This window comes from Anguilla anguilla, chromosome 4, assembly GCF_013347855.1.
Source record: "Anguilla anguilla isolate fAngAng1 chromosome 4, fAngAng1.pri, whole genome shotgun sequence".
Classification (NCBI taxonomy): domain Eukaryota; kingdom Metazoa; phylum Chordata; class Actinopteri; order Anguilliformes; family Anguillidae; genus Anguilla; species Anguilla anguilla.
Genome location: NC_049204.1, coordinates 32,051,910 through 32,078,385, shown reverse-complemented (window position 1 = coordinate 32,078,385; position 26,476 = coordinate 32,051,910). Strand labels below are relative to the sequence as shown.

The 26,476-nt window shown below is 41.4% G+C and overlaps 1 protein-coding gene across 1 annotated transcript; it reads left to right on the top strand.

Annotated features, from left to right (window-relative positions):
* Positions 1–12,078: 12,078 nt before the first annotated feature.
* On the top strand, positions 12,079–26,361 carry trpc1 (transient receptor potential cation channel, subfamily C, member 1). The gene is made up of 13 exons (XM_035413434.1): positions 12,079–12,631; positions 13,909–14,063; positions 14,399–14,500; positions 15,817–16,019; positions 17,093–17,224; positions 18,263–18,458; positions 20,010–20,346; positions 21,744–21,883; positions 22,199–22,348; positions 24,241–24,425; positions 24,513–24,714; positions 25,311–25,505; positions 25,905–26,361. Exons 1-13 carry the CDS (start codon positions 12,466–12,468, stop codon positions 26,130–26,132), a joined length of 2,391 nt encoding a protein of 796 aa, XP_035269325.1. The 5' UTR covers positions 12,079–12,465; the 3' UTR covers positions 26,133–26,361.
* The last annotated feature ends 115 nt before the right edge of the window (positions 26,362–26,476 follow it).

Genomic DNA, 26,476 nt, shown 5'->3' with positions numbered 1-26,476 from the left:
TATATCCCTATATTTTTACAGGAATATATGAAAGTCTCCTTTGAACTGTGGAAGCTCAAGCAGTGTGACTATTTGAGTGACAGATGTCATGGATGTCATGTCAAGCACCACATTCACACTGACTTTAAAACACCTAAGGTGTCATTTACCATGCTGTGAAATGCGCTGCTGAAGATTTCGCTATTTGTGTCTCGGTGAAGAATTAGCCGAGGAAGCATTACTCAAACTGAGGCCCTTTGGCTGTCATCAAGCTTTGTGAAACTTTGCTAAGAGCTGTAAATTACAGTTTAGGCTATACTGCTGCAATGCATTCTTGCCTCTGGCTTGGCTTCTTGCTTCAGTTTTATGGTTATTGTTAAGGCAAATCTTTTGCAATCAGAACCTTTTTCAGGATCTTAGTCAAAGCTGTACAGAAGTGATAGGGTATCACTTATTGTAGGGATTTGGTCACTGTAAGCTACAATCTAAAAACCACTTAAAGTTGTTTTTGTCGCACACAATCATCCAGACCAGTAGACGAAATGTAACAATATCTGTAATGGTTATGCCTCATTTCATGGAGTTTTCATTTCCAATCATGAAAGTTATTGAGAATAGTAAAGACTCACTCTTGTGTGAAATATGCAAAGCAGTTTACTGTGCTACGCATGTTAATTATATCTTATTTTAATGCGACCAAAGCATACACGTCCCAATTATTTATGGTTTATTCATACTGGTTAATGGTTAATATATTTGGGTGTTTTTGATGAGCATCATTAATAGCACACCTTTACCTTACATTCACTGGTAAGGAAGATCAAGACATAGGGAGAGGAGAGAGATAAGATAAAGGCTATTGTGACTGACATGGAGACGAACTGATACACTAGAGACCAGTTCACAATGATCCCAAGATGTTTTTGATATACTGTATATAATGTAAAACATTCTTATGAATGAACGCGAGGTAATATTATATGGATATTTAAGGTTAAACAGAGTTCAAATAGCCCTTTCATAGCCTTGGCAGCCATCATGTTGTGAAGCAAAAGCAATTTTCACTTCTGCAGGCAATCAAAAAAGTTAATGCAATGTCCAGACAAGCAGAGCCACTGCTCTCTTTGATGAGATTCATGTATAAGCATAATGTGGGGGCCAGAATAATAAACCATTATGCATGTCAAGCCTCCCAGCTCATCATATTTACACAGTGGGTTTGCAGGTATAAACAGAATATCATACACCAACTGTCACTCTGAACCCAAGACCAATTTGTTGTTGTTTCAAATCTTCAGAAATTTGAATTAGTGTGGGTAATGTCAGGGCATTTAACATGATGAATCTGACCGTGTCCATTTTGCAGGGTCCACTATCATTGGACATTGGACATTGTAGTGTAATAATCTCTACTGAGAGAACACATGTATATCTGATACTCTTTGCCCACAAATTCAATGCTACAGTGGATTAATGCACAATAATGTCTTTTGTCAGGAAAACAATGTTCCTACACCCTTTGAACAACATGACCACATTAGTGAAAGTACACTGAAGTACGTACAGTATGGTGTTATTTATGGCAGTAAAATAGCACCATAGCACAGAGGAAGATTATTCAGAGGGTAAATGTGGCTGTGTGCGGTTGCTCACAGCTAGAATTCATATTGAAGTCAGAGAGGGAAGGGAGACTCTCCCGTCCCTCAAAAGCAGGCTCCAGGACTTGCGGTTCTGGCCTGATCATTGCTGCAGAATCCTCATGGATCACGGTAACTTTTATTCTGTCGGACAACTTATTTCACTTTTGAAGGATGCTGCCATTATATTTTCATGTTTTTAGAAAGACTGTAAAAACATTATTCAAGATATTGATATGTCTGTTCTCATCGCTAGGTAACTCGAATGGCATAATTCAAAAATATATTAAAACATCAATCAAGTGTGGAATAATTAATTTTGGTGGAATAGCTCATTTCAGGAGGTTTCAAAACTTTGTCAGACTTTGTCACACATGTGATTGGCAGCCCAGGTTGATACTGCTGCTAGTTTGTGCACTCAACTGATAATTAAATAGCAGCAAGTGACAATCTCAGTAATTGTCACATTGCAGTGTATTTTTTCAACAGTAGCAAGCAACTGTCAACCAATACAATAAATATCATTTAATTTAATGGAGCCCAACCATAACAAAATCACCCCAATCAAATGCAGTAGATAGGCTATATACTAACCAACTAGTAGGTTGCAATCACATGATTGAATGGACGGTCAATAATGTGTGTCTTCTGTACGGGCACATATCATGGTTCTATCAAATATTAGAGAAACTGGCATTCAAAAACTGGAAATCATGGTCAATAGAATTTAATGGGAGTCAACTAGAAAAAAGTCTGAAGGACAAGCTTTAAGGCCACAGCATGCTTGATGCATGCACTAAGAGTTGTTGCTAGGGTGTTTCTAGGTGGTTGCTAGGGTAAATGAGTTGGCTGCTAAGATGTCGCTTAAGGTGGTTGCTGGGGTACTACTTGGTGGTTGCTAGGGTGTATGGCTCAAGATTGGTGGGGAAATCCTTTGAGGGGAACATAGGGCTGAGGGAACAAAGGGCTCTAAATTGGGAAAACTGCATCAAAGGGACATTCGGCTAAAGAAACAATGGTCTGAGGGAACACAGAGATGACCCTGCTATGTCATGATGCTAGTTAAACAAACTTTTGATAAAATAAAACTGGAAAACTGCAATTGATAAATAATTAAAAATATATTTAAGGAAAACTATTAACTGTCATATTATCAAACTGAGCAGCCAGACTAGCTGAAAGCTCATCAGAGCTAATGAAAAAGGTTTGGTAAGGCTTAAAAACTGTAAGAGGAGGTCCATTTGAGAAAATTGTCACCCTGTCACATTGTTATTGGGGCCAATTTTTTAAAATAAAAACCTATAGGGCCATTATTTTTTTAAATTACATTTTAAAATCTTTTATCTGATATGTTCATTATATATTTCCATAACTGTGAAGCGTAGGAATTCTTGAACTAATTTAAAAAGTTTGTAAATCTAGTTTTAAAGCTGTAGACACATTGTTTAAAAATCTGATGTGGAATAATAATCCATGATCAGAAAATAGACAAGCCGACCAAACAATTAGAAAATAGACAGGTTGACTAATTATGTAGCAGAAAACTGTCATTTTATATTATAAACATCTGTTTACTGGCATACGTTATAAAGGTCAAGTTTCAAGCAAGATTTACATCACAGCATCGACGGCACAGGTGGCTGCATTACTCTGAGAGACACTGCTAATTGGCCCAGTTTTCCTATATTTCTCTTGAGCTACTTTGTAACTCACAAGCAGACTAGGCACATTTCTTAATGATTTTCTTTTTGCATTGTAATACCTCGTTTTTTTGTTTTGTTGTGTTTACTTTGCCAGTGCTGAAATGAATTAACAACATTTTTTTTTATCTTGAGGAAACCTTTGTGATACATTGAGTCTGTTCTTCTCTTTACCACTTGCCCACCACCCCAAAACCCTGCCCCAACAAGGCCTCACCTCAGCCCTCATGTAAATTTTATAATTTCTTTTATAATGTAAATTTATATTTATTTTATAATTGTGTCAATTAGAAACTCAGTTTCACTTGACTGTGCAGTTGAAGTGACTATGGGGACCTCTGGAGGATACCTGTCTAAATGCAAGTTTAAATCCCTGCAGGTCACAGTGTGGAGATTAACTAGCGAAGCTCTAATGAATAACTAATGACGCTCTACCAGAGGCGTCACTAGGGGGGTGCAGGGGGTATGGACCGCACTGGGTGACACCATCAGAGGGGGGTGACACAGAAATGACTGGCAATAATTTTTTTGTCTAGTGTTTTGTGTAGCGCCGAGTTGAAACAGCTAATTTCTCAGATGCAATTTACTGCCGAGAAGCGCTTTGTCGTTTGAATGCATAACACGCCCTTGTGCCCACATCCACCAGCACCCCCTCCCTGCGACAACATCGGGTGACACCAACGGTTGACCGCACCGGGTGTCACCAACCCTAGTGACGCCACTGGGCCCTGCAAAATTCCAGTTTCCTCAGTCAGCCACAACTATGGATGTGCTGTCAGAGGTGAATACACACGGTGTCTCTGGTAAACAAAAGGCTGTGTGGGAGAATATTAGGGGATTGCATATGTGCTCCAAACGCTTTGCTTCCCCCATAGTTCATAGGCTTGTTTCAGGATTCGTCGCCATTTGGCCGAATATGTGGCAGACTCTATGGGTGTTCCTCTTGAGGACAGACAGATAATTGCCAATAAAGGCCAATACAACCCATATTTCACCATTACTTTTCCCCATGACCGTGCACACCATGTAAATGGGAACTGTCTACAGTGGGATACCACACTGCTTTCTGCCTGCCAGCCCAGCTGATGGTTCCCTTTATATTTGCCATTATATTTTATCCATATCTTGTGCTTCCCACAGAGGAATGATTGGAATTTGTGTGAAAGTTTTTTGGTCCTGCACCCTTTCATTGACATTGTGTGGTCATCAGAGGCTACACATGTCTGATAAATCCGATAAAGGGTAAAACTGCTAAATCTGACTCAAGCTGTTGGGGACATATGGTGGGTTTTGTAGTATGGCGGCTGCATGGATGATGGCACTGTTGGCAGTGGGTGAGAGCCGCTTGTCTGTTGAATACAGACCAGTGAGGACAACAGAGGCATTGTAATGTGCACTGAAGCGCATGCGCTCTCTCAGACAGAGTTGCTGCAACAGTAGCTGTGTGGTTCCAGAACTTTGTGGGAACTTTCGAGGCACAGCTTCAGGGTTTGTTTGCATGCAGTTTGCATGTCTTGCCTGTGTCAGTGCGGGGTTTCCTTTCAAAGTCTACAAACATGCTGTCTAAGAGAAAAGAGAGAGAGACAAGAGACAGACAGGCAGACAAAGAGAGTGGCAGAGAGAGACAGGCAGAGAGAAAGAGTGGGTGAAAGAGAGAGAGAGAGAGAAAGTGGGTAAGAGAGAGAGTGAAAGTATGAAAGTGAGATTCTTGAAGATTCTTGAAGTTCTTGGTGCAAGGACGAGTTAAAAGTATGGAACTGATCTCTGTGAGGAACTGTGATAGTGCCTTGGAAGTGTAGTATCCAATCCAGGTTGTGGCCAGGTCCAGCTTCATGCCCCGTAATACCAAGATTTGGTGCTAACTTTATTCTTCAACAGAGTAAGGCAGTCACTGAAAAGGGGTTTTCATTACTTTCATAAAATTCACAGCCAAATGTGTTTTTTTTCTGCTGTAAAATTATAATCAGCCAAATGGCATCAATTAAAGGGTTACAAACTCTAATAAATGATGACGTTTATGATGACAACGTGCACTATGTTTCACTTAAACCAGGAAAATGTAAATGGCTACCTGCTGGTACACTTTGGCTTTTACAGTAGAAGAGACACCTTAATGAAAATGAATGTAGGTGCCGCATCATTAATACATAACATATTCCAGGCCATTCTTCTCATAATTACAACCACATACAATTTTTCTCAGTCTTTTTTCCACCTCAGTCGTCCTCATGAATAACTCATTAGAGTGAAGAGGGCTTGCGTTTCATTTCCATAAAGAGATTTTTCTGATGGACCTTCTACCTGTGGAGGGATGACTCCAGATGAGCCTTTAATGAAGTTATCCGTATGAAACGCAGCGATGCGTGTGCGCAGAGGTGGAGCGGGGGAGTCGACTCAGCTGACAGGTCAATTTGTTCTTCTTTCTCTTCGCACACAAAATATATATCCAAGAATTTGAGGGTCAGGAGGCTTCGCCTGGTGCCGGGCCTATTTTAGAATCAGCCTCCGCACGTCCAGAAATAATGTGGCTTTGTCTGGCAGAGTCCATTGATTTCCGAGGTTTTTCGGTTCAAGCCACTTTTTTGTCTCTGGTTGGAATTGACCCCCTACGCCATGTCAAATATAACTCCTCAATCAAACAGAGCGAGTGGATAATTTGGGTAAGCCGCCTATGCCTGTCATCATTTAGCAGAACTTTATTTAGGAATAGGATTTAGGATCAGCTTCGAAACCGGACAGAACAGAAGATGACATCTGGGTGATAAGGACCAGCTGTGAGAATGGATTGAGGATAATTATTTACCTGATGGAAGAGGACTGTGGTCAGTGGAAAAACAAAAATGATGAGCCTGACCATGCAGATGAACTGATTAGTGACTACACACATACACACTGTACATCTCCCTTTAGTCTTTAATTTAACCAGTTAATTAACAGTTTTTTTGTTTTTTTACATTTTATGTAATTGTTTGCAATATAGCACAATAAGCACTATATAAATGTATTCTTCATGCCATGCATAACTATTTCTGACATAATGTGGCATATTAATCCCTCAAAACATTGAATGCATAATTAAGAAAAATGAACAGCCTCTGAGAATTCTGGGATTGCAATTGTGGTTGGAACAAAAACCGGCATAAACTGGGCTCCCCCAGGACAAAATTTGAGAACCACTGGTGTACAATTCCATCAGAGAGACCCGCAATAAACTATGTGTAAGTACAGAGTCATCGAAAGCTACATTTAAACACAGAAGTATAAGACCTACAGGCAGGCTTACCCTCAAGCTGTTGTTGCTTGTACTGCAGACATCTGATCGCTGTTATGACATGGTGGAAGTTATCCACAAACTCATAACACATCCAAATCTCTACACCACCAGCAACACAAAGATTGACCATACATTGCAGTACTCGATGGCCATTAATAACAGTATTCCCCTGTAGGCTGTCAGTTTAGACAGATAATTTGCATATGAATATTATATTACAAAAAATTACAGATATTTGATTATATTTTTTTTGTTGTTGTTGCAAAATTTGCATAATTATTGCACTGCCAGAAACTACAGTTAGGTTCTTCCTGTTATACATGCAATGTCAAGGTAATGTTCCACTCATAAATTGTTCATGGATGGTGAAAAAACAGAAACCATGTCAAGTCGTTTATTTAAAGTTTATTTACATGCTGCACATTTAAAACAAAATGAAACATAAAAAACGAAACAGTAAATGAGCAAGAAAATAACAGAAATAACAAAAACACCAACAACAGTAATAATAAAAACACTAATTTAAGGGCTGTTCAACTGATAGATGAAACCAGTCATGGTGGGCCATAGGAGAGATTAATAAGTGTCTTAAATGTTGTATAATGAATTAAATAATGCATAAGTGTATTTTAATCCTTATTTATTATATAAGTAAATTGACCGACTGTAATAACAATGACCTTACGTAAACAAAAATCTGGACTATCACGCCATAACATAAAGTCAGTTTAGTTCATGTATCAGAAGTCTATATCATGTATTTGAAAGTGACAATTATTTGTTTATTTTATATTTTATTCTATCTACAATATTTTTATTGTGAAAATGTTCTAGGGGACAAAATAGGCTACACTGTAATGAAAAAGTCATGTATTAACACAATCATTCTTATTTTCCAAAAACACAAGTGGGTTCACTTGGTTAGCAGTGAGTGCTGCATGTTTTTATTGGGAATGTTTCCTGCACACTGCTTAAAGAGAAGTGCTGGTCTGCTCAGGTATTCTAAAATATCTGTGCAATGGTTGTCCACCACACAAGAGGATTCTGGTAAGCTGTTAGTTGTGCGTACTTTCCTTACATTATCATCTCTTGCTGCAGAACATTAATTATCTAGGATATCTGCAGCTGTGGGCCCAGCAGATTAAAAACAAGCACAGCAGTACACAAATTTACCACAAATGGCTACAAAACTCCAATGTGAAAAACTGTTTGACATGGTCAGATTCAGCAGGATATTTCTGCCAGGGTACTGCTACTAAGCATTCTGTTTCAGTTGAGAATTTTCTAGATTTAACAAATATTCCCTCTGTTCCATATTCAGTGGGAACTTCTGTTTCAATAGAGCTCAAATCTCTCCACTATGGTCCTTCAGGACCATAACAGGACCCCCAGTTTAGTAACTGCTAGATGTCCTCACAATTGTGATAAGGAGCTGAGCTTTTGCTTTATTACTAATTTATCTCCCACATTTTATCCAGTGGGCTACGTCAACAAGTAACAATAGTTACTGGGCAGTCACTAGGCTTTATTTTGTCTAATCATCCAAAAAAACAAAAAACAATCTGAGGATATTTGGTTTACCTCCTCTGATAAAAAAAAGTGGTGGGGGGGGGGGGGGTGGGGACTATCTATGACTATCATCATTGGTTTATACAAATAACTTGAAGTTAACAGGTTCAAGCAAATTGTATGTCTCTTTTTATCCATCTTATGAATGCTTTCAATGTGTGGCTGAAGATGTAAGACCTCAACCAAATGTTCAAGATTTATTGCCTTTGCGCTTTGTTTTGAAAATAAAATGCTCTTCAAAAGCCAATAGTAGACTGTGACATATTTACAATGCTCAGGTACACATGTGGATTATTTTCATAAGGGACTATGCTTATTTTTCCATTATACCCTCTCAGACCCAGCCCCTACATGGGGAATTCAGTAATCATTTCACTTTGGACTATTTTTCCTTTCATTCTTTCAGATATGTATAAAAAGTAAAAAGTCATATTTTACTGATGAAGCTGATTTTGCAGATTGCTTTGTTTTTTGAATATTTGAAAACCAGTGACACCAGTGTATCAGAGGGGACAGAAAAAGTTATGTGCCATCGGTGTGATGAGACAGGATATGGGAGCAGGTGACAGAGCCAAGAGACTTAGTGTAGAGAGTGAAAAGAAGTGGACCAGGAACCAAACCCCAGGTAACACCTTTTGAGAGGTCTCTACACTTGCCCCTCCCCCAACTATATTTTCAGCCACTGCAAGAATATGTCAGAATATGTAGATGTGTACATGTGTATGTATGTGTACATGACATGTATATGTACTTATGTATGTTGCATGAACATGTAAATGTGTATGTAAATGAGAGTTTTCATTACTGAGATATTCTGCTCATCTGTGAGTATATCTCTATTTACACTTCTCCGTGTATTTTCCATTATTATTTGTACTGTCCAGAAAATATTGTTATATAATGCAATACTGCCCTCTAGAGACAGATAATGTACACTGTCTTCAGTACACTTGTAGAGTTCCGGTAATTTCTTTCTACTGCGATTTTACTGATTTTACACTGTAATTATTGGATATACTGTGCACATCTACTCTATTGTCTACATAACCCCTTGAACACTCAAAAGACCTTTCTGTTGGTCTGTCATGTCATGTCATTTCACAGTTTATGTAATGTCCTTCTTTGATTGTAAGGTAATCTTGCTACATATTGCATTTTAGGATAGTAAATATGCAAATTAATGAATTCTGGAATGCATAATATTTATTGAAGTGACAGTGCAGGCAGTGCATGTTGTTATTTACTGTGACATGTTGTACCTGCTGTGCTGTTGAGCAGAAGATAGACTTTTTCCATCATGTACATTTTCAGATTCAGATACTGTATAAATCATTGCCACTAGGTTAGGCAGAGTTCCAGTTAGACATTATTTTAATGCAAAATAATTCAAAACATTATAACTATCATTTATTATTGTGCATATGCCTCTGTGAAGTTGCTAGTACGATCCACTAATGTACCTACCAGACCTGGGTAAAATACATATTTGTTTTGGATTCAAATACTTTTCTACGCTTTACTGATCTTGTCTGGTGTATTGGAACCAATGAAATACTCTCAAAAAGTAAAAACCCCGCTTTCTGGTCATATTGACTGGCTCAATTACACTAGGCGAGATCAATACAACACAGAAAAGTATTTGAATTCAAAACAAATACGTATTTGACCCATGTCCGGTACCTACAAACAGTATGTCAAAAATGCTGGTTTGGTTTGAGCTCAAATTAAAGGCCCAAATAAAACTGAATTTGTTAACTGCAGAAAAGGAAAGAGGGATGTGGCAATTCTGGGAATTGTGAGTGGAAGTATCACATTAATAACCAAACCATTAGCATTGCATGAAAATGTATGATAATGCATTGCAAAATAAATTAATAATGCAGAGTGGGGCTTTCATACCCCACTAAGGGCTGTTTACGGTCAAGTCTTCTTACAGATTTCTACCCTGTGATATCTCTCATCTCTCGTCTTTCCTTACTCTCCTTCTCTGATTAGATTTTCTGCAGGTCTGACATTTCAGTTTCCAGCAGAATCCGAGCCTGAGTGTCAGAGAGTGCTGATAGTCTGGTGGAAGTGATAGTGAAAATGGTAATGAACGTATTCATAAGCCTTTTCAGAAGGCAGATGATGTGAATTGAGAGATAGGCTGCAATATCATGCCTTATTGACCTTTCACTCTATGTCAAATATGACCCATTTTATTCAATAAATCAGTTATCTGCATCTTCATCTTACAACTAATAGATTTTAAAAAGTCACCAGGACAAGACTAACATGCAACCAGTTACATGGTTTACTGCAAAAATACAGCCATGCTATGGACTTGCTATGGACTTCCATGCTAGGGAAGCGAAAATATGGTCATTTGTTCACATTTATTTATTCAGTGTGAGAAATGAAATGCTGGTTAATGTATAAATTCTAATTAGAATGTCTAAACAAATTGTTCCTTTATTTCTTCTTTCCCGTTAGAATGAGAGAGTAAACCGCAGCCACTTTGAAATATAATCTGTTTTGCTCCATTACACTTAGACACTCACTCACTTCTGTATTTACATTCATTTGATCTTTTTCCAGTGATCTTCAATGGGCAGTTATCATCACTGTTAGCTTTAATATGTATTCCTTCTATTGTCCTTTGGGCATAAAGCTTGAAACAAAATCCAAAGGCATTTACAATTGCTATAAATCAGTTGATTTGTAACAAACAAATGTAGAACATGGTTTGGGGTAATATCACTTACTGATAATATTAGAGACTGATTAATTGCTAATATGCTCCACATATTATGATGGGTTTCAGTTTAAATAGCTCAGATCTCCAAACAGGGTAATTCAATAATCAGTTATCTATAAGATGAGACCACATGACTCAGTTTGTAGGAAAGCTGTCTCTCAGCCCATATATGAAATCCCAGTCATGCAACCGTCTGTATACATGTCGGATATTTCATTGTCTGTCCCCTGTGCTATTGAGTAAGCTTGCCCCAAACCTGCCCCAAATAATAAATCCCTTATTATCTAAAGCCTCCTCAATAGATCCTTTCTTATTTCACTTCATCTCATGCTCCTCATAGTTATGCATTTATCCTGAAAATATTGTTAGTAATTATTGTTGTATATAATGCTGATGGAATGCTGAATTGTCATACTTTGAATGAAAAATGAATTGCCTACTAGGGAATAATATTCATATCAGATATAAAGCAAAAATCCACCTAAATTATGCTTAAATACACTTGGAATATTAGAGAAAGCTGTCTAGCTGCTGCATCTGTTGCAAGTAGCTCAGTTACAAAGTATACGGTTTAAGGAAGAAAGAAGCAATGTTCAACTAAGGAGCTGTCGGCCTGTTTTTTTTTTGTTTTTTTTTTTCCCAGAGAATATTTTAATTTCAGAGATAATTCTTTTGAGTGTATAAAAGCTAGATTGATAGGTCAAATACTCACTTCTCAGTTTGATTGTTAGGTAGCTGTAGCTTCTGGAAAAGATGCAAGCATGTCCTTTATATGTTATTATTTAGTTACAAGGCTTATTTTCCACTTATGTGGATGCAATATACCCGAAACAGGCAGACATTTAATTCACAATCAGAAATTATGCTGAAGCCTATATCAAATGACAGACATGGAAAATGCAATGATTTGCAAAATCATTAACCTATGACCTTTTCATAGGCTAAGAGCTATACATACGGTTATGGAGGTCTATATTACTAATTTCAATTCTGATCATTTAGGCCTACAATTGGCATTGTTCCCAATATGGAAATAAGGCAAACTCCTCTTTAGGGAACAGCTGATGTGCATTATCTGCCATAGTGTCAAACGTGGCTTACATACTGTGGTCAATTAACTGACGTTTGTTTTGTTTTGGCCTGAAACTGCAGATGGGGCGCCCGTGAGATGGACAGGCAGGTGGACTGCACATGCGTAAAGCACTGCAGCAGCACCATCAGGACCGGAACGCACGGAGAGGCTGTCACAGAGATGAAGTTACATGTGTGAGGTCTCTGTATACATTTTGCAAGCACATTCGTTGCTAGTACTTCCGTTCGGTTTTAATATTTGTGCAGGAATAGATGAGAGAATAGTTCGTAAGAAATTAAACAAACAGCGCGTAGATGATACGTTCAGTACCTATGTGTGTGCAGGAAAAGAAGGTGGCAATAAATCCATGCGATTTGCATCGCCATTTTCACTGACGTTGAACATTGCTGTATTTTGAGAAAGGATAAAAGCGGAATTTCTTTCCCACACCAATGTGAGGAGGTTTCTTGTTTAAATGGACGCTTTTGTCTAGTGGGATGCACATCAATGTGTTGCCGTACTCGCTGTCTGTCGTAATGGCCGCTCTTTATCAGAGCACGGACACCTCCTCTCCAGACAAATATCTGGCGCTCAAAGACGTTAGAGAGGTGAAAGAAGAGACGACACTGGACGAAAAGCTGTTTTTGCTGGCATGCGAGAAAGGTGAGTGATAACATATATTGTAGTCCTGCGTGTAGGAACGTTTTCTGAGATCGCAATGAAGTAAACATTCATAGCTGAGAAGCAGTTTAATCACACTATTGAAAAATGCTACTACATTCCTGCTACGTACACTACTGCTATTACCACAAGTTCTGCTGCAGCTATTATTATTATTATTATTATTATTATTATTATTATTAATAAATAATAATAATAATGTTTGGTTTTTAACTTGAATAAATATATTGTGCTTTAGATGCCAGATAAGTTGATTTAATTTAAAACCATACAAGCAATACAGTGACATAAAACACTTGCCTAGTAGGCCTACAGTAAATGCATGTCTTCCAGGTTTTTTTCTTTTTTTTTTTTTCTAGGGAGGGGGGTTCGTAATTGATTGCTACATTAAAACCACATTACTTGTAATGTGTACATTCTATCTGAATATATGCTTAACTTTATGTGAGAAAGTTTGCCTTTGGGTGCTGAATGCTATACCCAGCTGCTTGAATGCTCAGAGGAATTTCTCCCAGAGGGAACATTCGCCAGTTACGTTAATAGTTCTCTTGTCAAAGCATAATATCTGTGCATTTTCAGATAGCTCCATTTTTTTTCTATCTCCATGGCAACTATGTCGAATTATTTCAGCCACCTGGCTTCAGCTGTCTGTGAGCTGCTGGAATAACTAGGACAATGTATTAGATTTCAGGTGATAACATATTATTTTTCTTTTGAGCTGTGTGAGTGGAGTAAACAAAGGCTGTCTATGTCTATCGTGTATAAGCCTTGTTTTAGTAAAAGGCACTGATTTCAAGGGGTTATTTTATTATGGTGAAACACAATAGGAGGGTTGGCTGTGAAGCAATATCAGTTCTTAGTTCTCGCAGCTACAACTGAGAGGTAAATCAGCGCTGTCATACCATATAAAGTCACACTAAATTCTCTGTGCAGTCTGTCCTTGCAAGGCGATGTTATTGTTTCAGTTGTCATTGCAGATGTGTAGCCTGGTTTCCTTCTCTTGCCATGTGTACTTGTAGATGTGTGTGTGTGTGTGTGTGTGTGTGTGCCTGCGTGTGTGTGTGCATGTGTGTGTGGGTGTGAGTATGTGAGTGTGAGTGTGTGTGTGTGTGCATGTGTGTGTGTGTGTGTGTGTGTGTCTGTGTGTGTCTGTGTGTGTGTATGTGTGTGCCTGTGTGTCCATGTATGTGTGCTTGTATTTGTGTGTATCTATACGTGTATGGGTAAATGCAAAGGCAATGATGTCTCTTGGTGTAAAGGTGACTACTATATGGTGAAAAAGCTGCTGGAAGAGAAGAAACATGGTGAGCTGAACGTTAACTGTGTAGATGTGCTGGGACGTGATGCTGTCACCATTGCCATAGAGAATGAGAACCTGGACATCCTGCAGCTTCTGCTGGAACATGGCTGCCAGGTGCTGAACCCAGACAGACACACACGCACGCACACACACACGCACGTAGAGTTGCTCCTGCCTTCAGGCATACATACCAAACCCTCTGTTTGGGAGTAACAGGACAGGCTTTGAAGGGTGAAACGTGTAGTATGTGAGTAGCACTTTACAATTAATCTGTGGCTTGTGGAATTTAATCCCATATTTGACATTGCTGTTACTATATATTTTATATTTATATGAATTAGCTACAAAATACAAAAATCATAAACATTCTTAATAGCCTAATGTCAGTGTCATCTGCAAGGAGACCTTTTTACTAACAGTTTCCGCCCCCCCTGAATTCATTTCCCCAGGCAACAGATGCCCTGTTAGTGGCCATAGACTCTGAGGTGGTGGGAGCTGTTGACATCCTGCTAAACCATCGCCCACGGAGGGCCTCCAAGCCCTCTATTGCGGTTAGCTTCCTTTCCAGTTCCTTTCCCCTCCAGCTCTCTCAAAAGCTCTTTTAATGTGTCTTTCAATGGCTCAAAGGGACAATTTTGAACATCAGTCCATTTAATTAGGATTTATCTTTTTCGTAAAAGATTCGTCATCATTCTCATTAGTGATTGGTCATTCTCTCTGACATCATAAAGGCTTTATTGAAATATCTGTAAAAAAAAAAATTTTAAAAGACGAGTTCTTTTCAATTACTATGCGATAATGTATACTGGTCAGAAAAGGACAAATTGTTGTTCAAATTAATCACTCTTGTGACTTCCCTTCAAAATATTTCTTCTATTTTTGACAGAACAGCAGATCCGGAAAGCAGTATGTAATGTACAGTGAGCTCTATAATGTTTATGGTAATATTTATAATTCTTCGGTAATCAACTGTAGAGTTCTTCCTTTGCCTACCAGGCCCTTTGTGATTACTGAGCTCATCAGTGCTCTCTTTCTTCTTAATGATGTTCCAAACGGTTGATTTTGGTAAGCCTAAGGTTTGGCCCATGTTTCTGACAGTTTTTTTTCCTATTTCTTTGCCTCATGATGACTTCCTTGACATGCATTAGTACAACTCTGCTCCTCATGTTGACAAATGCCAATAACAGACTCCAAAGGCAATCAACAGCCTAGAATCAAGACAATATACTGAAAGATCACGTATACCTGCACCAAGGAAGCAACTGAACACACCTGACTAATCAGAAAAGCCTATTAAGCCATTTGTCCCAACCATTATGGTGCCTGGAAATGGAGGGACTATGTATAGAAAGTGCTGTAATTTCTACACGATGAAACCAAAAGGTATACAAGTAGACTTTAATAAAAGCTGAGAATCTGCACTTTAACCATATTTGTTTGATTACAAATTTAAAATTGTGGAGTACAGAGACAAATTAAGAAAAACATGCCTTTGCCCCAAACATTATGGGGCTCACTGTATATGAGAAGTATGTACTGTTGAATGCCAATGCGTTCAGTAACCCTGAATTTTGCAAGCTTACAGCCATGAGACTGACCTCTTCCCAGATTTTAATATAACATTATGTCTGAGAATTCCCCTTTCTACAAGATTACTGGTGATGTTTTGGCTAAAACACTCTCAGGTATTGAGTTTCGGGGCATGTGTTGAATGAGGTGCAGTTTGTGAAACATGTTGTCCTGTTGGGATTACTGTAGTCATAATTGTGAGGTCAGCAGTTGTTGTGTGCAGATGCAGTTTGGATGGACAACGCTGATTGACTTGACCTGGGTGCTGAAGGTGTTGGGTGGTCTCTCTCTCTCGCAGAAACTGATGCAGCGCATCCAGAACCCGGAGTACTCCACCACCATGGATGTGGCCCCGGTCATCCTGGCAGCCCACCGGAACAACTATGAGATCCTGACCATGCTCCTGAAGCAGGACATCTCTCTGCCCCGGCCACACGCCGTGGGGTGCGAATGCACCCTCTGCAATGCCAAGAACAAGAAGGACAGCCTGCGCCACTCCAGGCATGTGGCAGCCCCAAACCCCCCCCCCCCCCCTCCCCCGTCCTCTCAGGCCCCTATCCTCACACCACCCGCAGTGCCTACAACTCCTCCAGTCTGTGGGTTGAAGGGTCATTGCTTGTAATGGGGTGAATCACTCCGAGACATGTTGGTTGTCTGTGGTGTTTTGGTTGTCTGCGGAATCAAGATAAAGGCAAGCATAAAGTACTGTGCTCTAACATGTCTTCAGTCAGTCTATTATGTTTAAAGCGGTCTGCGTTACTGCAGATGGCTGACCTTTAAACCATGGGCATCCTAAATCACTTGCAGGGATCTTTAGAAGGGATTTAACACGATTTTGGGATGTCACATACATTCATCACACTAACAAGATATACTGTGCAGGGTTAAAAACAACACATGGTATGTCTCTTTTAGATAATAGGAGTAAACACTTTAATCTCTCTTTGAAGCAATGCAATCGAGTGCCGTACAACACTTGAGAGAGTGCTGCTTTTTCTCTCACCATGGTATTTAATATATTTTTCAAACAGAAGAGGCTTGTAGCACACAGCTTAGTGCATTTTTATGACACACATCTCCCAGTGGAACAATGTCAGAGGACTGTGATTCAAACATGACACCATACCCTTGGAAGGACTCAGCATCTTCATGGAAAACACAATGAAAATATCACCCATCACAGACACCAAAAGGTCATTTGTTCAGCCTCCAGATTGACTCATACCTCAGGGTATGTGTTAAAATGTTATCCATTGGCTCAATCTGCTGCTTCACAGAGAAGACTGGGTCCAGGGGCCCTGCAGTATTGTGGTGCTGCATCCAGGGGGAGCTGTTGAACATTAAGCTACTTCGAACAATGAAAAGATCATGGTAATATCACAGTCATTGAGGCATCCAGTCTTGAACACAGCCATCCCTTCCACAGGGTTCCATAACACAGTTCCATTGAGCATCTTCAGACAGGAGTGACATCACTGTTCAGAGTGATGGTGTCCATGGCAACAAGAAAATGCGGCATCTCACCCACAACCTTGTACTCCTCTCTCTCTGCCTTTCTCTCTTCACTCACGCAGATTTCGCCTGGATATCTACCGCTGCCTGGCCAGCCCCTCCCTGATCATGCTGACTGAGGAAGACCCCATTTTGCGGGCATTTGAGCTGAGTTCTGACCTGAAGGAGCTCAGCCTAGTGGAAGTGGAATTCAGGTACCGGCAGGGCGGCGTGGGGACCCCTGACTCATGCCCACTGTCATGCTCTGCCCCCAGCTGAGTCACCAAAACAAATTTCCAGCCAGGAAAACCACACAAACTAGCCCTGTTCACAACCAAACAGAAGGGCTTTTCACCTCTCTTTCTGAACTGGAAAGAGCAGGCTTGGTGCATGTACATATATATAGTGTGGATCAGCCCTGAAGCGGTATACTTTCTGGTATTCATTCTTGGAGAGAGAGAGAGTGAGTGAGAGAGGGGGAGAGAGAGAGAGAGAGAACCATAAACCATGGGCCTAGAGGTCTGTTTAAAGTGGAGGAATGCTAGTTTTTCAGACAGCCAAAGGTTGCTGAAAGACATTTAAGAGAGGATCAAGTTTGGAGAATCATTTGAGTCATGGTAGCTACCTGGCTGGGACTGTATGGCAGGTCATGCTTTTCAGGCACAGATACAGAGCCCTCTCCTATCTCATCCCCTCCCTGGTTTATCCTGTCTTATCTTTTGTCCTTCATTGGTACATTTTAATTATACTGCCGTGACAAAGTTTTAGACACCCTTCCCTGACAGAAAAAATGTTTGTTTTTATGCAGACTTACTCAACAACTAATGACAGAGGTGGGCAGTCCAGCAGTACGAAAGTCCTGCCATATGTTTGTTCTACCCATGGACTCAGCCAGCTCATTTCACTAAATAGTTCTACCTCCTGGCTGAATAATTGTGCCAATTAGGAAAGTCAGGTGACTGGAACAAAATACTGAGAACTTTTACTTTCTGAATCTGGATTTTCAAGCTCTGGTTAATGATACTTGACTGCATTAGCCATGTCTATAAATACAGTGTCAAACAGGGACGTTTATAAGTCAGCAGCAAGTACCTGTCTCAGTTATCACATGCACAGACTTCTTTGAAGGAATGAAGGTATAAAGTGTCTGAAGGTATGGGAGAACAGCATGGCTTTTTAATCATGACTGAGAGCTTCTACTGCTGTTGTTTGCTCTGGAAGAAGCCAGTTGTGTTATTTTTGTCCCTGGACAGGAATGACTACGAGGAGTTGGCCAAGCAGTGTAAAATGTTTGCCAAAGACCTCCTGGCTCAGGCGCGCAACTCACGGGAATTGGAGGTCATCCTCAACCACACTTCCAATGATGAACACATGGACAAGAGGGGCCTGCTGGAGGAGCGTATGAACCTCAGCCGTCTCAAACTGGCCATCAAGTACAACCAGAAAGAGGTGAGGGGTTGTCAAGCTTGACACACTAGGGTCATCTCTGTAAGAGGGTTCTGGGAGCTTTTTTCCCCTACACAACTGATCCAGGATCAGCTCGTTTTATCTTAAAGTTAAATGCGGCCAATTGTGTGGGGTCAGGGACAGGGGCCTACATGTAGTTAGTTTGTCTCGTGTTCGGCCATAAACATTTTGTACACACAACTGTCAGGTGTTTACCACCATATGTCTGCACTATTTGTTCCTACACAGCTTTCGACCACCATTGGCCTTGGGTGATGATGTCTTTCCCTCAGAGTTACATGTCGACATCACTTCAGACATGTTTCCTTATGACACATCAGCAAGTTTAGCTGCCTTCATCACTGAAGCTTGTGCCAAACATGTCCCAACAATCACCCCTCTTTCAAAGTCACTGAGGTCTTGTCCTCTAGCCATTCTAGCCATAATAATAGGCAACTAGGCCTGCTCTGAATTTTTGTACATGAGCCTAAGCATGCTGGGATTCTATTTGCCTAAATAACTCACATCTGTGTAGAAGCAACTGGTTTCAATTTATATTGTGTCCCTCCAATACCTATCCTATGTTTCTATCTTTCTGGCCACTACCTGTATGTTACAATATATTAGGTAATTATGGCTTTGTATATTATATAAATCAGTACGCATTCAAATCCTTTACTATGAAGTAAATCCTTCATAGTGAAGTATTTAGTATTGTACATGCAATCCATGGATTTGCTTTTTCATCGATGGAATTACTGTGATAGTACTAAATCTTCAACAGGAAGCTGTTTTTTCCTGTGTGCATTACTCAATAGAGCAGGGGAATAAAGCTCACCTGAGTTATATCCTCTTTTTATTCAAGATAGCGGGCTGATTATTTGTGACAGCTCTTTCAGCTCAGCATGTTTGGGGAGTATATCATCAAGCTGCTCATGGGGTCTGTTTGTCTGCGCTGAGGCAGATGGTGTGGCTGTTCTTCACTTCAATCAGATTTCTTACCAAATCACTGAGTATGTCCGCCTGGGTGTAAAATATCATTGGCAGGAAAAAGCATGTCATGTAGCGCAATTAGCATGTAATGTTATTATAGATGGAACTTGCTAGTTGGACAGGGCGCAGCTGTGCACAGCCAAATGACAAATGTTTGATGAGAATGTTTGTAGTCATCTGTAGAAATCGGTTTTATTGCTTGGAATGAATTGGACTGGGTTGTAAATTCTTTCTCTCACTTTCTCTCACTTTCTGTCCTATCCCTCCCCCTCTCCATTTATTTCCTCCTCTGCAATCTTGTTATTTTGCTAAGTTGCGCTGCGTAATCCTATTGTATTTTCTAGTTTACAAGTCGATGCTAGGTTTTCTCATTTGTGGTTTCTGAGTATTTACCACCCACCTCTAGGGTTCCCGTTACTATTAATCCTGATTTATGCACTCACCTTCTCATTGTAAGTCGCTATGGATAAGAGCATCTGCCAAACTCCAGTAATGTAATGTAATGTAATGTATTTGCAATCCACCTTCATGCTTGTCACCCCCATCTGACGCCGTCCCCAGTTTGTAGCCCAGTCCAACTGCCAGCAGTTCCTCAACACCGTGTGGTTCGGCGAGACGGCGAGCTACAGGCGAAAGCACACATGCCTGAAGATCCTGACGGTGCTGACCGTGGCAATGCTATGGCCGCTCCTGTCCGTTTGCTACCTGCTGGTGCCCCGCTCCCGTGTGGGACAGGTCATCCACACACCCTTCGTCAAGTTCATCATCCACAGCGCCTCCTACTTCACCTTCCTGCTGCTGCTCAACCTCTACTCGCTGGTGTACAACGAGGGCAAGAAGAACACCATGGGCCCGCCCCTGGAGATGATCGACTACCTCCTCGTCCTCTGGATTATCGGTGGGTTTGTACCGAGCGCCGTCCTCCCCGCTGCTGCAGGATTCCCCAGGCTGGAGCATCTCCAGAGGCTGTTTTCTCTGTCAGGGAATCAGGGACACACTAGCTCAGCCGCCCAGTTGGCTTCCTGGAACTGTGGCAGGGTTTTTGGTTCATCTCTCATTTCCAGTTCCTCAAGCCCAAAGATCCCTCCTGGCCTTCCCCTCTTCTGTAAACATTGCAGGACTAGAGTTAACAGTACATCTCTCTCTCTCTCTCTCTCTCTGGGCTGTGGTTTGTGCTCTGTGAATGTGCAGTGGAATGGTTTGAGGGCAATAATGACAGACCATGTTTGGCGAGCAGCATTCATATTGGCATAAAAGAACACTGAGATCAATATCAATCCATTCTGCTCCAGATGAATGTCATGAGAGAAAGAAAGAAGCCATCACATTTATGCACTCTGTCGTCCAGCCTGGTTCCTGCAGGCAGAGAGGCCGTGCTGTCTGCTCTGTTACTTGTGTTGTTTTGTTCTTATTGTGCTGATTTTCCCCTACAGTGCATTTCACCCCTGGAGCTGGGGGCCTTTCACAATGACATAATTGCTTGTTTATATTTCCTTTTACGAAACAATATGGCACGTGTAATAAATCCCCTAAACAAACAAGTGTGACTGGAGGAAATCTGTTGGAGGTTGGGGTGAAGAAGCACTCTGTAAGCACTCTATGTCCAGCAAAACTCCACTGCCATGCAGAGTCTTATAAACCAGATTGAAGACTGCATATATCTCTGTCTGCACTGGCTGCCTTCCAGTCAGACCTCAGCCAGAACGTTAAAGTTAATCCCAAGCCTGGGGCTCTGCAAATGGTGGAGAAAGTTATTTGTGCAACCGGTCTGGGTAAAGATTTGATTTGCTGTTCCCTTTGGCAGTTTAAAGCGATGCACGGGACCGCTGGGCAGCTCTAACTTACCCAGTTGTGAAATGTATTTACCGACCACTGATTAATTAATGTCATTTTTATTCATGTTGGTTTAAAGATTGAACACACCACCGCATTGTGCACATCTGTTCTCATAATGCTGTCGGCATTGATTTCTACATAGGAACCTGCAGTATGCATAGGAACTTGTATCACACCAATGAATGTCGTAATGACAGGGATAAATGTTAAATGACATCTCAGCAGATCTGAGAGGTTAGTGGTGTAAATCTTAAAAATGCGCAGGCAGGAATTTGCGTCACACAGACTCGGGCAGGGCCCGTTTCCGCATAGCCTTTGGACCACGTTCCCCGGAGTCTCTCTGGGAATGCTTAGTGCCTGGATATTGAATCAGGGAGCGATTGTGAAATTCCAGACGTGAAGATGATGGCTGACCAGCGGTGCTGGTGCACGTGGGCTAACTGCGGATTTCTTCCCTAGGAATGGTGTGGTCGGACGTGAAGCGGCTCTGGTATGAGGGGCTGGAGGACTTCCTGGAGGAGTCACGCAACCAGCTGAGCTTCGTCATGAACTCCCTCTACCTGGCCACGTTCGCACTCAAAGTGGTGGCGCATAGCAAGGTGACCGGCGTGCAGGGGGTGGTCAGGTTCACACCAGGGGTTTAAAGACTGCTCACACTGGATCAACTAGTTAATGCTTGCTTATCTGCATGATTGCTACCCACTCATATTGTATGCTGTACAAAGTGCACATTAAGTTCAGGATCTAGAAAACTGCAGAAGTTGTGTCTTTTGTATTGGGGGGGGGCATCATCTGTAGTGTAGGATGTTGGAACTTAGCATGATATATTTGAGATTATGGCTATTGAGGTGAACCTATTCAAGCAGCATTCAAGGCCATATACAACCCACTCACATTCAGCATTTTGTTCTCAGTTCAAAAACGTGGAGGACACAGAGAGGAAGAACTGGGACGCGTTCCACCCCATCCTGGTGGCAGAGGGGCTGTTTGCCTTTGCCAACGTTCTGAGTTACCTGCGTCTCTTCTTCATGTACACCACCAGCTCAATCCTGGGGCCCTTACAGGTAAGGTTCCCTCATCATCCTCACTATCATTGCCAGGATCATCATGTCAGGTCATGCTTCTCGTTGATACCAATTACCAGTCAGTGGAACATTCCAACTGTTGTGTTGGTTTGGAGGTAGTTATTGTTCGCCTTAAAATATATGCCGCTAATGCAAACATGGTTGCTTGTGCAATGCAATAAATTGAAAATTCTCTTTGCTTTACTCACCCAAATGGATGACCGAAGGCTATTTTTGCAACTGAGATGACCTTTCGAAATGTAATGGTCACAAAAAACAATGGCCTGCATACAAGGCACTTACCACCACGATCAGATTAGAATCACAGTCACCAGTTCTAGCACCCACAGCATTCCAGTAACCTGATCAGAAACAAAACCTCTTCTAAACCCTTTTTGTCCAATCAGAAAATTGCTTTTTATTAGCCTATTCTTCCTTTTATTGTTTCTTATTGAGCCACCACTATGATCTGGCTATAATTTTCTCTCTTTCTGTCCTAACACAATCTGTGGTAAGATCTGATTCTCCTGACTATGCAGGCTGTGAACCCATTTTTATTTGTTTCTTTGCTTAATTCTACTCTCTGTCTTATGCGTACAAAACAACATCTTTAATAAATGATTTATGTGTTACATCATGGCTAAAATATTACATAAAACAGCAGTACAAGTTGTAAATCTAGCAACTCTTTTTTCCATGATAAATTCCCTGCTGTTGTTCTACAGATGTTTCAGTTACTGCAGGTTATAAATACCACCTAGCACAGCTGGATTCTCCCAACACCTTGCTGCTGCTTTCCCCGTAGCCTCTGTCCGGGCAACTCTGACACACATGGATGGCAATCAGTGACATCACATGCTGACACGCACCCACTGGTGCACTGTACTCCCACCTCTGACTGAGCAGTCCAGCCGCAGACAGGCTATAGAGTGGGTGGAGGAATGATAAACAGCTGCGGGATTGTTCCAGCTAACCCTCACTTGGGGGGGGGAGGGGGGGGGCAGGCGGTGATTTCATTGGCTGTATGTGAAATGAGTCACAAACTGTACAGACAGGAATACAGGGGGGGTATGGGACATTTTGTATCGAGGGGTTGATTTTTGTGCACAAGGGTTTTGGGGTTGGTACGTCCAACCTGGTCCACTCCTTTCTGTGTCAGTGCCCCGCAGTGTCAGGGTGAGGGGAGACTGACCCCCTGCATTCCTGCAATGCTTGTACAGTAGACTGGGAGGGTTACGCTGTCAGTGAGCCCAGAAACACCAACTAAAACTAAATCGGTCAAGCACACACATTCTGATTTCTCCCCAACCATTCTCTTCATAGTTTCATGTAAAGAAACACTTACAGTTGTCCAGCTGGTTAGGGTTTCATTGCCAGTGTTGATTTTCCACAGGAAAGTGGATGATCAATCGTCGTATTCACTGTCCTACAAAGTCAGGTCTGTGCCTCATGCTGTGGTCAGGCAGTAAGGGGACTCATCCGGAGCCAGAAAGGCCACCATAGAGGGCTCTGTGGGTTATTTTTAGTAGCAGGTACTGGGAACCCAGAACAGCTGCTCTGTCCTCTCGCCAACCTCAACTTGATCAATATTTACCTGGGAGTGTGGTTAAAGCGGAATTAGTCCTGAGCTCTGTGTCGTTTTCAGATGGTACAGCACACACTTCAGAAAGCATGAAATCAGTGAAATATTATATTACTTAAATTTATGTTACAATAATTTATGGTAAAAGAAGACAACTGAAAATTATTACAAAAATAAGCGCAGACTTGTGTGAAAATTTTTTAAGATGTAATTTAGAGTTTCTCATGTTTCCTCCCAAGACTCCTTCAGGGTCAGAAAGCTCAGGTGAGAGAGGCTATCCTGTTGATGGTTGTGCTCGTTTTGTTTACAGATATCAATGGGTCAAATGCTACAGGAGTTTGGAAAGTTCCTTGGTCTGTTCCTGCTGGTTCTCATCTCTTTTACCATCGGGCTGACTCAGCTCTACGGAAAAGACCAGAGGGACCCTGCCAAGAGTGTGGGCAAAGACTGTGAGGGCATTTTCTGCCAGCAACAGAGCAATGACGCTTTCCAAACGTACGTATCGCCCGCCGCTATTACAACCTCTATCCCGCAAACCCCCGATACATGTCATCACCCCCCATTTTTCTCTTCCTACTCCAGGTTCATGGGCACCTGCTATGCCCTGTTCTGGTACATCTTCTCGCTGGCCCACGTGACCCTGTTCGTCACCAGAATCTCCTACAATGAGGAGGTGCGCTCCTTTGTGGGTGCCCTCATCGTGGGAACCTACAACATTGTGGTGGTCATCGTCCTCACCAAGCTTCTAGTGGCGATGCTACACAAGAGCTTCCGACAGATTGCTGTAAGTGACAAATAGCTATGTTATATCAAATTATGGTTCATTTGTGCATACAAATGCATGATATACCAGCTCCCAGTGTATTTCATACGTTTATTGTCATACCCGATATTAAGTGGAGGTGGCGGGGGTGCTGAAGGAGCAGCCAAAAAATTGCACTCGATGCCTTGTTGATACAGACCTCTGTAGGGAGGGCTTATTTACGATTCACTATGGCAGATAAGAGTTTTTTGTTTTTGTCAAGGACAAAGGTCAACAAGATGTGAGGTGGAGTCAGGCCCGGGTATGTGCCAGGCCTTGAGCTGGCTGTGAAGGCAGAACTTCCAGAAGTTTAAATGGTGATGTTAACTGGGGGCAGAACCTTGTGCAGGATGCAGTTGGCGGGTGTACTAAATAGGTTTTGACGAAAGAATTGCAGTTCAATCTCTGTAATTGAAGTTTAATGAAACTCTTTACAAAGACAATGAATTTTATACTTTATGGAAGCATTTGATGCTTTTGAATCTACACTAACTGTACAAAAGCCGTTGAACCAAGTCACAGTCCACAAGCTTCGCTGTAATTTAACAGAGCTTTCTGAACACTCTTTCATAATTCAGAACCATGAGGACAAGGAGTGGAAGTTTGCCAGGGCTAAGCTTTGGCTTAGCTACTTTGATGACAAGTGCACCCTGCCGCCTCCCTTCAACATTCTCCCTTCCCCCAAGACCGTCTGCTACCTGGTGACCAGCCTGAGCAAGTGGATCTGCTCACACACCTCCACTGGCAAGGTCAAGAGACAGAACAGTCTGAGGGTGAGTGAGTCTCTGTTGGGGGTGAGGGGAGGGTGTAATTATGCCCCTTAAATCCTCCCATCCCCTTGCTGAAAACTCTGGTATGTCTGCAGACACAGAGTTGTCAATCTGGATGTTCAACACATGTACGTACCAAACTCCTTCTTAGTCTGAACAAGCCTTGCTAACAGGCTGTGTATCAGAGTTGGCAACACATCTAGTGAATGTTACTCTGAGATGTATACGGCCAAGAAGTAGTGTGCATTTCAATGAGCAAGCAGTTTGTTCCTCTTTACAAAATGGACTGGGAATGGACATTCCCTCTCGGTCTATCACAGTTTCAATTTTTTTTTTAATTATTATGATTGACTTCAAGTCAACTCTTGCAAATGTTGACTGAGCGTGTCTGTTTGCATCCAGGAATGGAGGAACCTGAAACAGAAGCGTGATGAGAACTATCAGAAGATCATGTGTTGCCTGGTCCATCGGTACCTAACCTCCACCCGCCAGAAGATGCAGAGCACAGACCAGGCCACTGTGGAGAACCTCAACGATCTCCGTCAGGACCTCTCCAAATTCCGCAATGAGATGAGGGACTTGCTGGGTTTCCGTACTTCCAAGTACGCCATGTTTTATCCCAGGAGTTAGGTCCCCCCTCTCGCCATCTTTCCCCCCCGTGGCTAAAATTGACTTAGCATGCATGGAAATTTCCACTGCTCCTGCTCCTGGTGCTCAGAAGGACAGAACGACCTGGAACTCCACTGGAACAAATATTCTCTATTACAGTATCAAAATGTCAGCCTTGTATGATATGTTTCATTTTACTTGTTTTCTAAAACAACAAATAAAAACGACTCATAAAGATTTATGAATATGACAACTGGCCAACAGTTATTATTTTTTTTACACTGAAGTCTGTCAGAACAAAGAGCCTTCACACTGCAATTACCAGTGCAGTACAAAACGACAGACCACAAAAAGCATGCAAAAGG

What these genes read in the sequence shown, in the direction of transcription:
- trpc1 (XM_035413434.1), top strand. Translation starts at nt 12,466, where the DNA reads ATGCACATCAATGTGTTGCCGTACTCGCTGTCTGTCGTAATGGCCGCT. An exon ending in TCAAGTACAACCAGAAAGAG is followed by an intron (nt 18,459 to 20,009) that starts GTGAGGGGTTGT and finishes CGCCGTCCCCAG; the next exon opens with TTTGTAGCCCAGTCCAACTG. An exon ending in CCTCGTCCTCTGGATTATCG is followed by an intron (nt 20,347 to 21,743) that starts GTGGGTTTGTAC and finishes TTTCTTCCCTAG; the next exon opens with GAATGGTGTGGTCGGACGTG.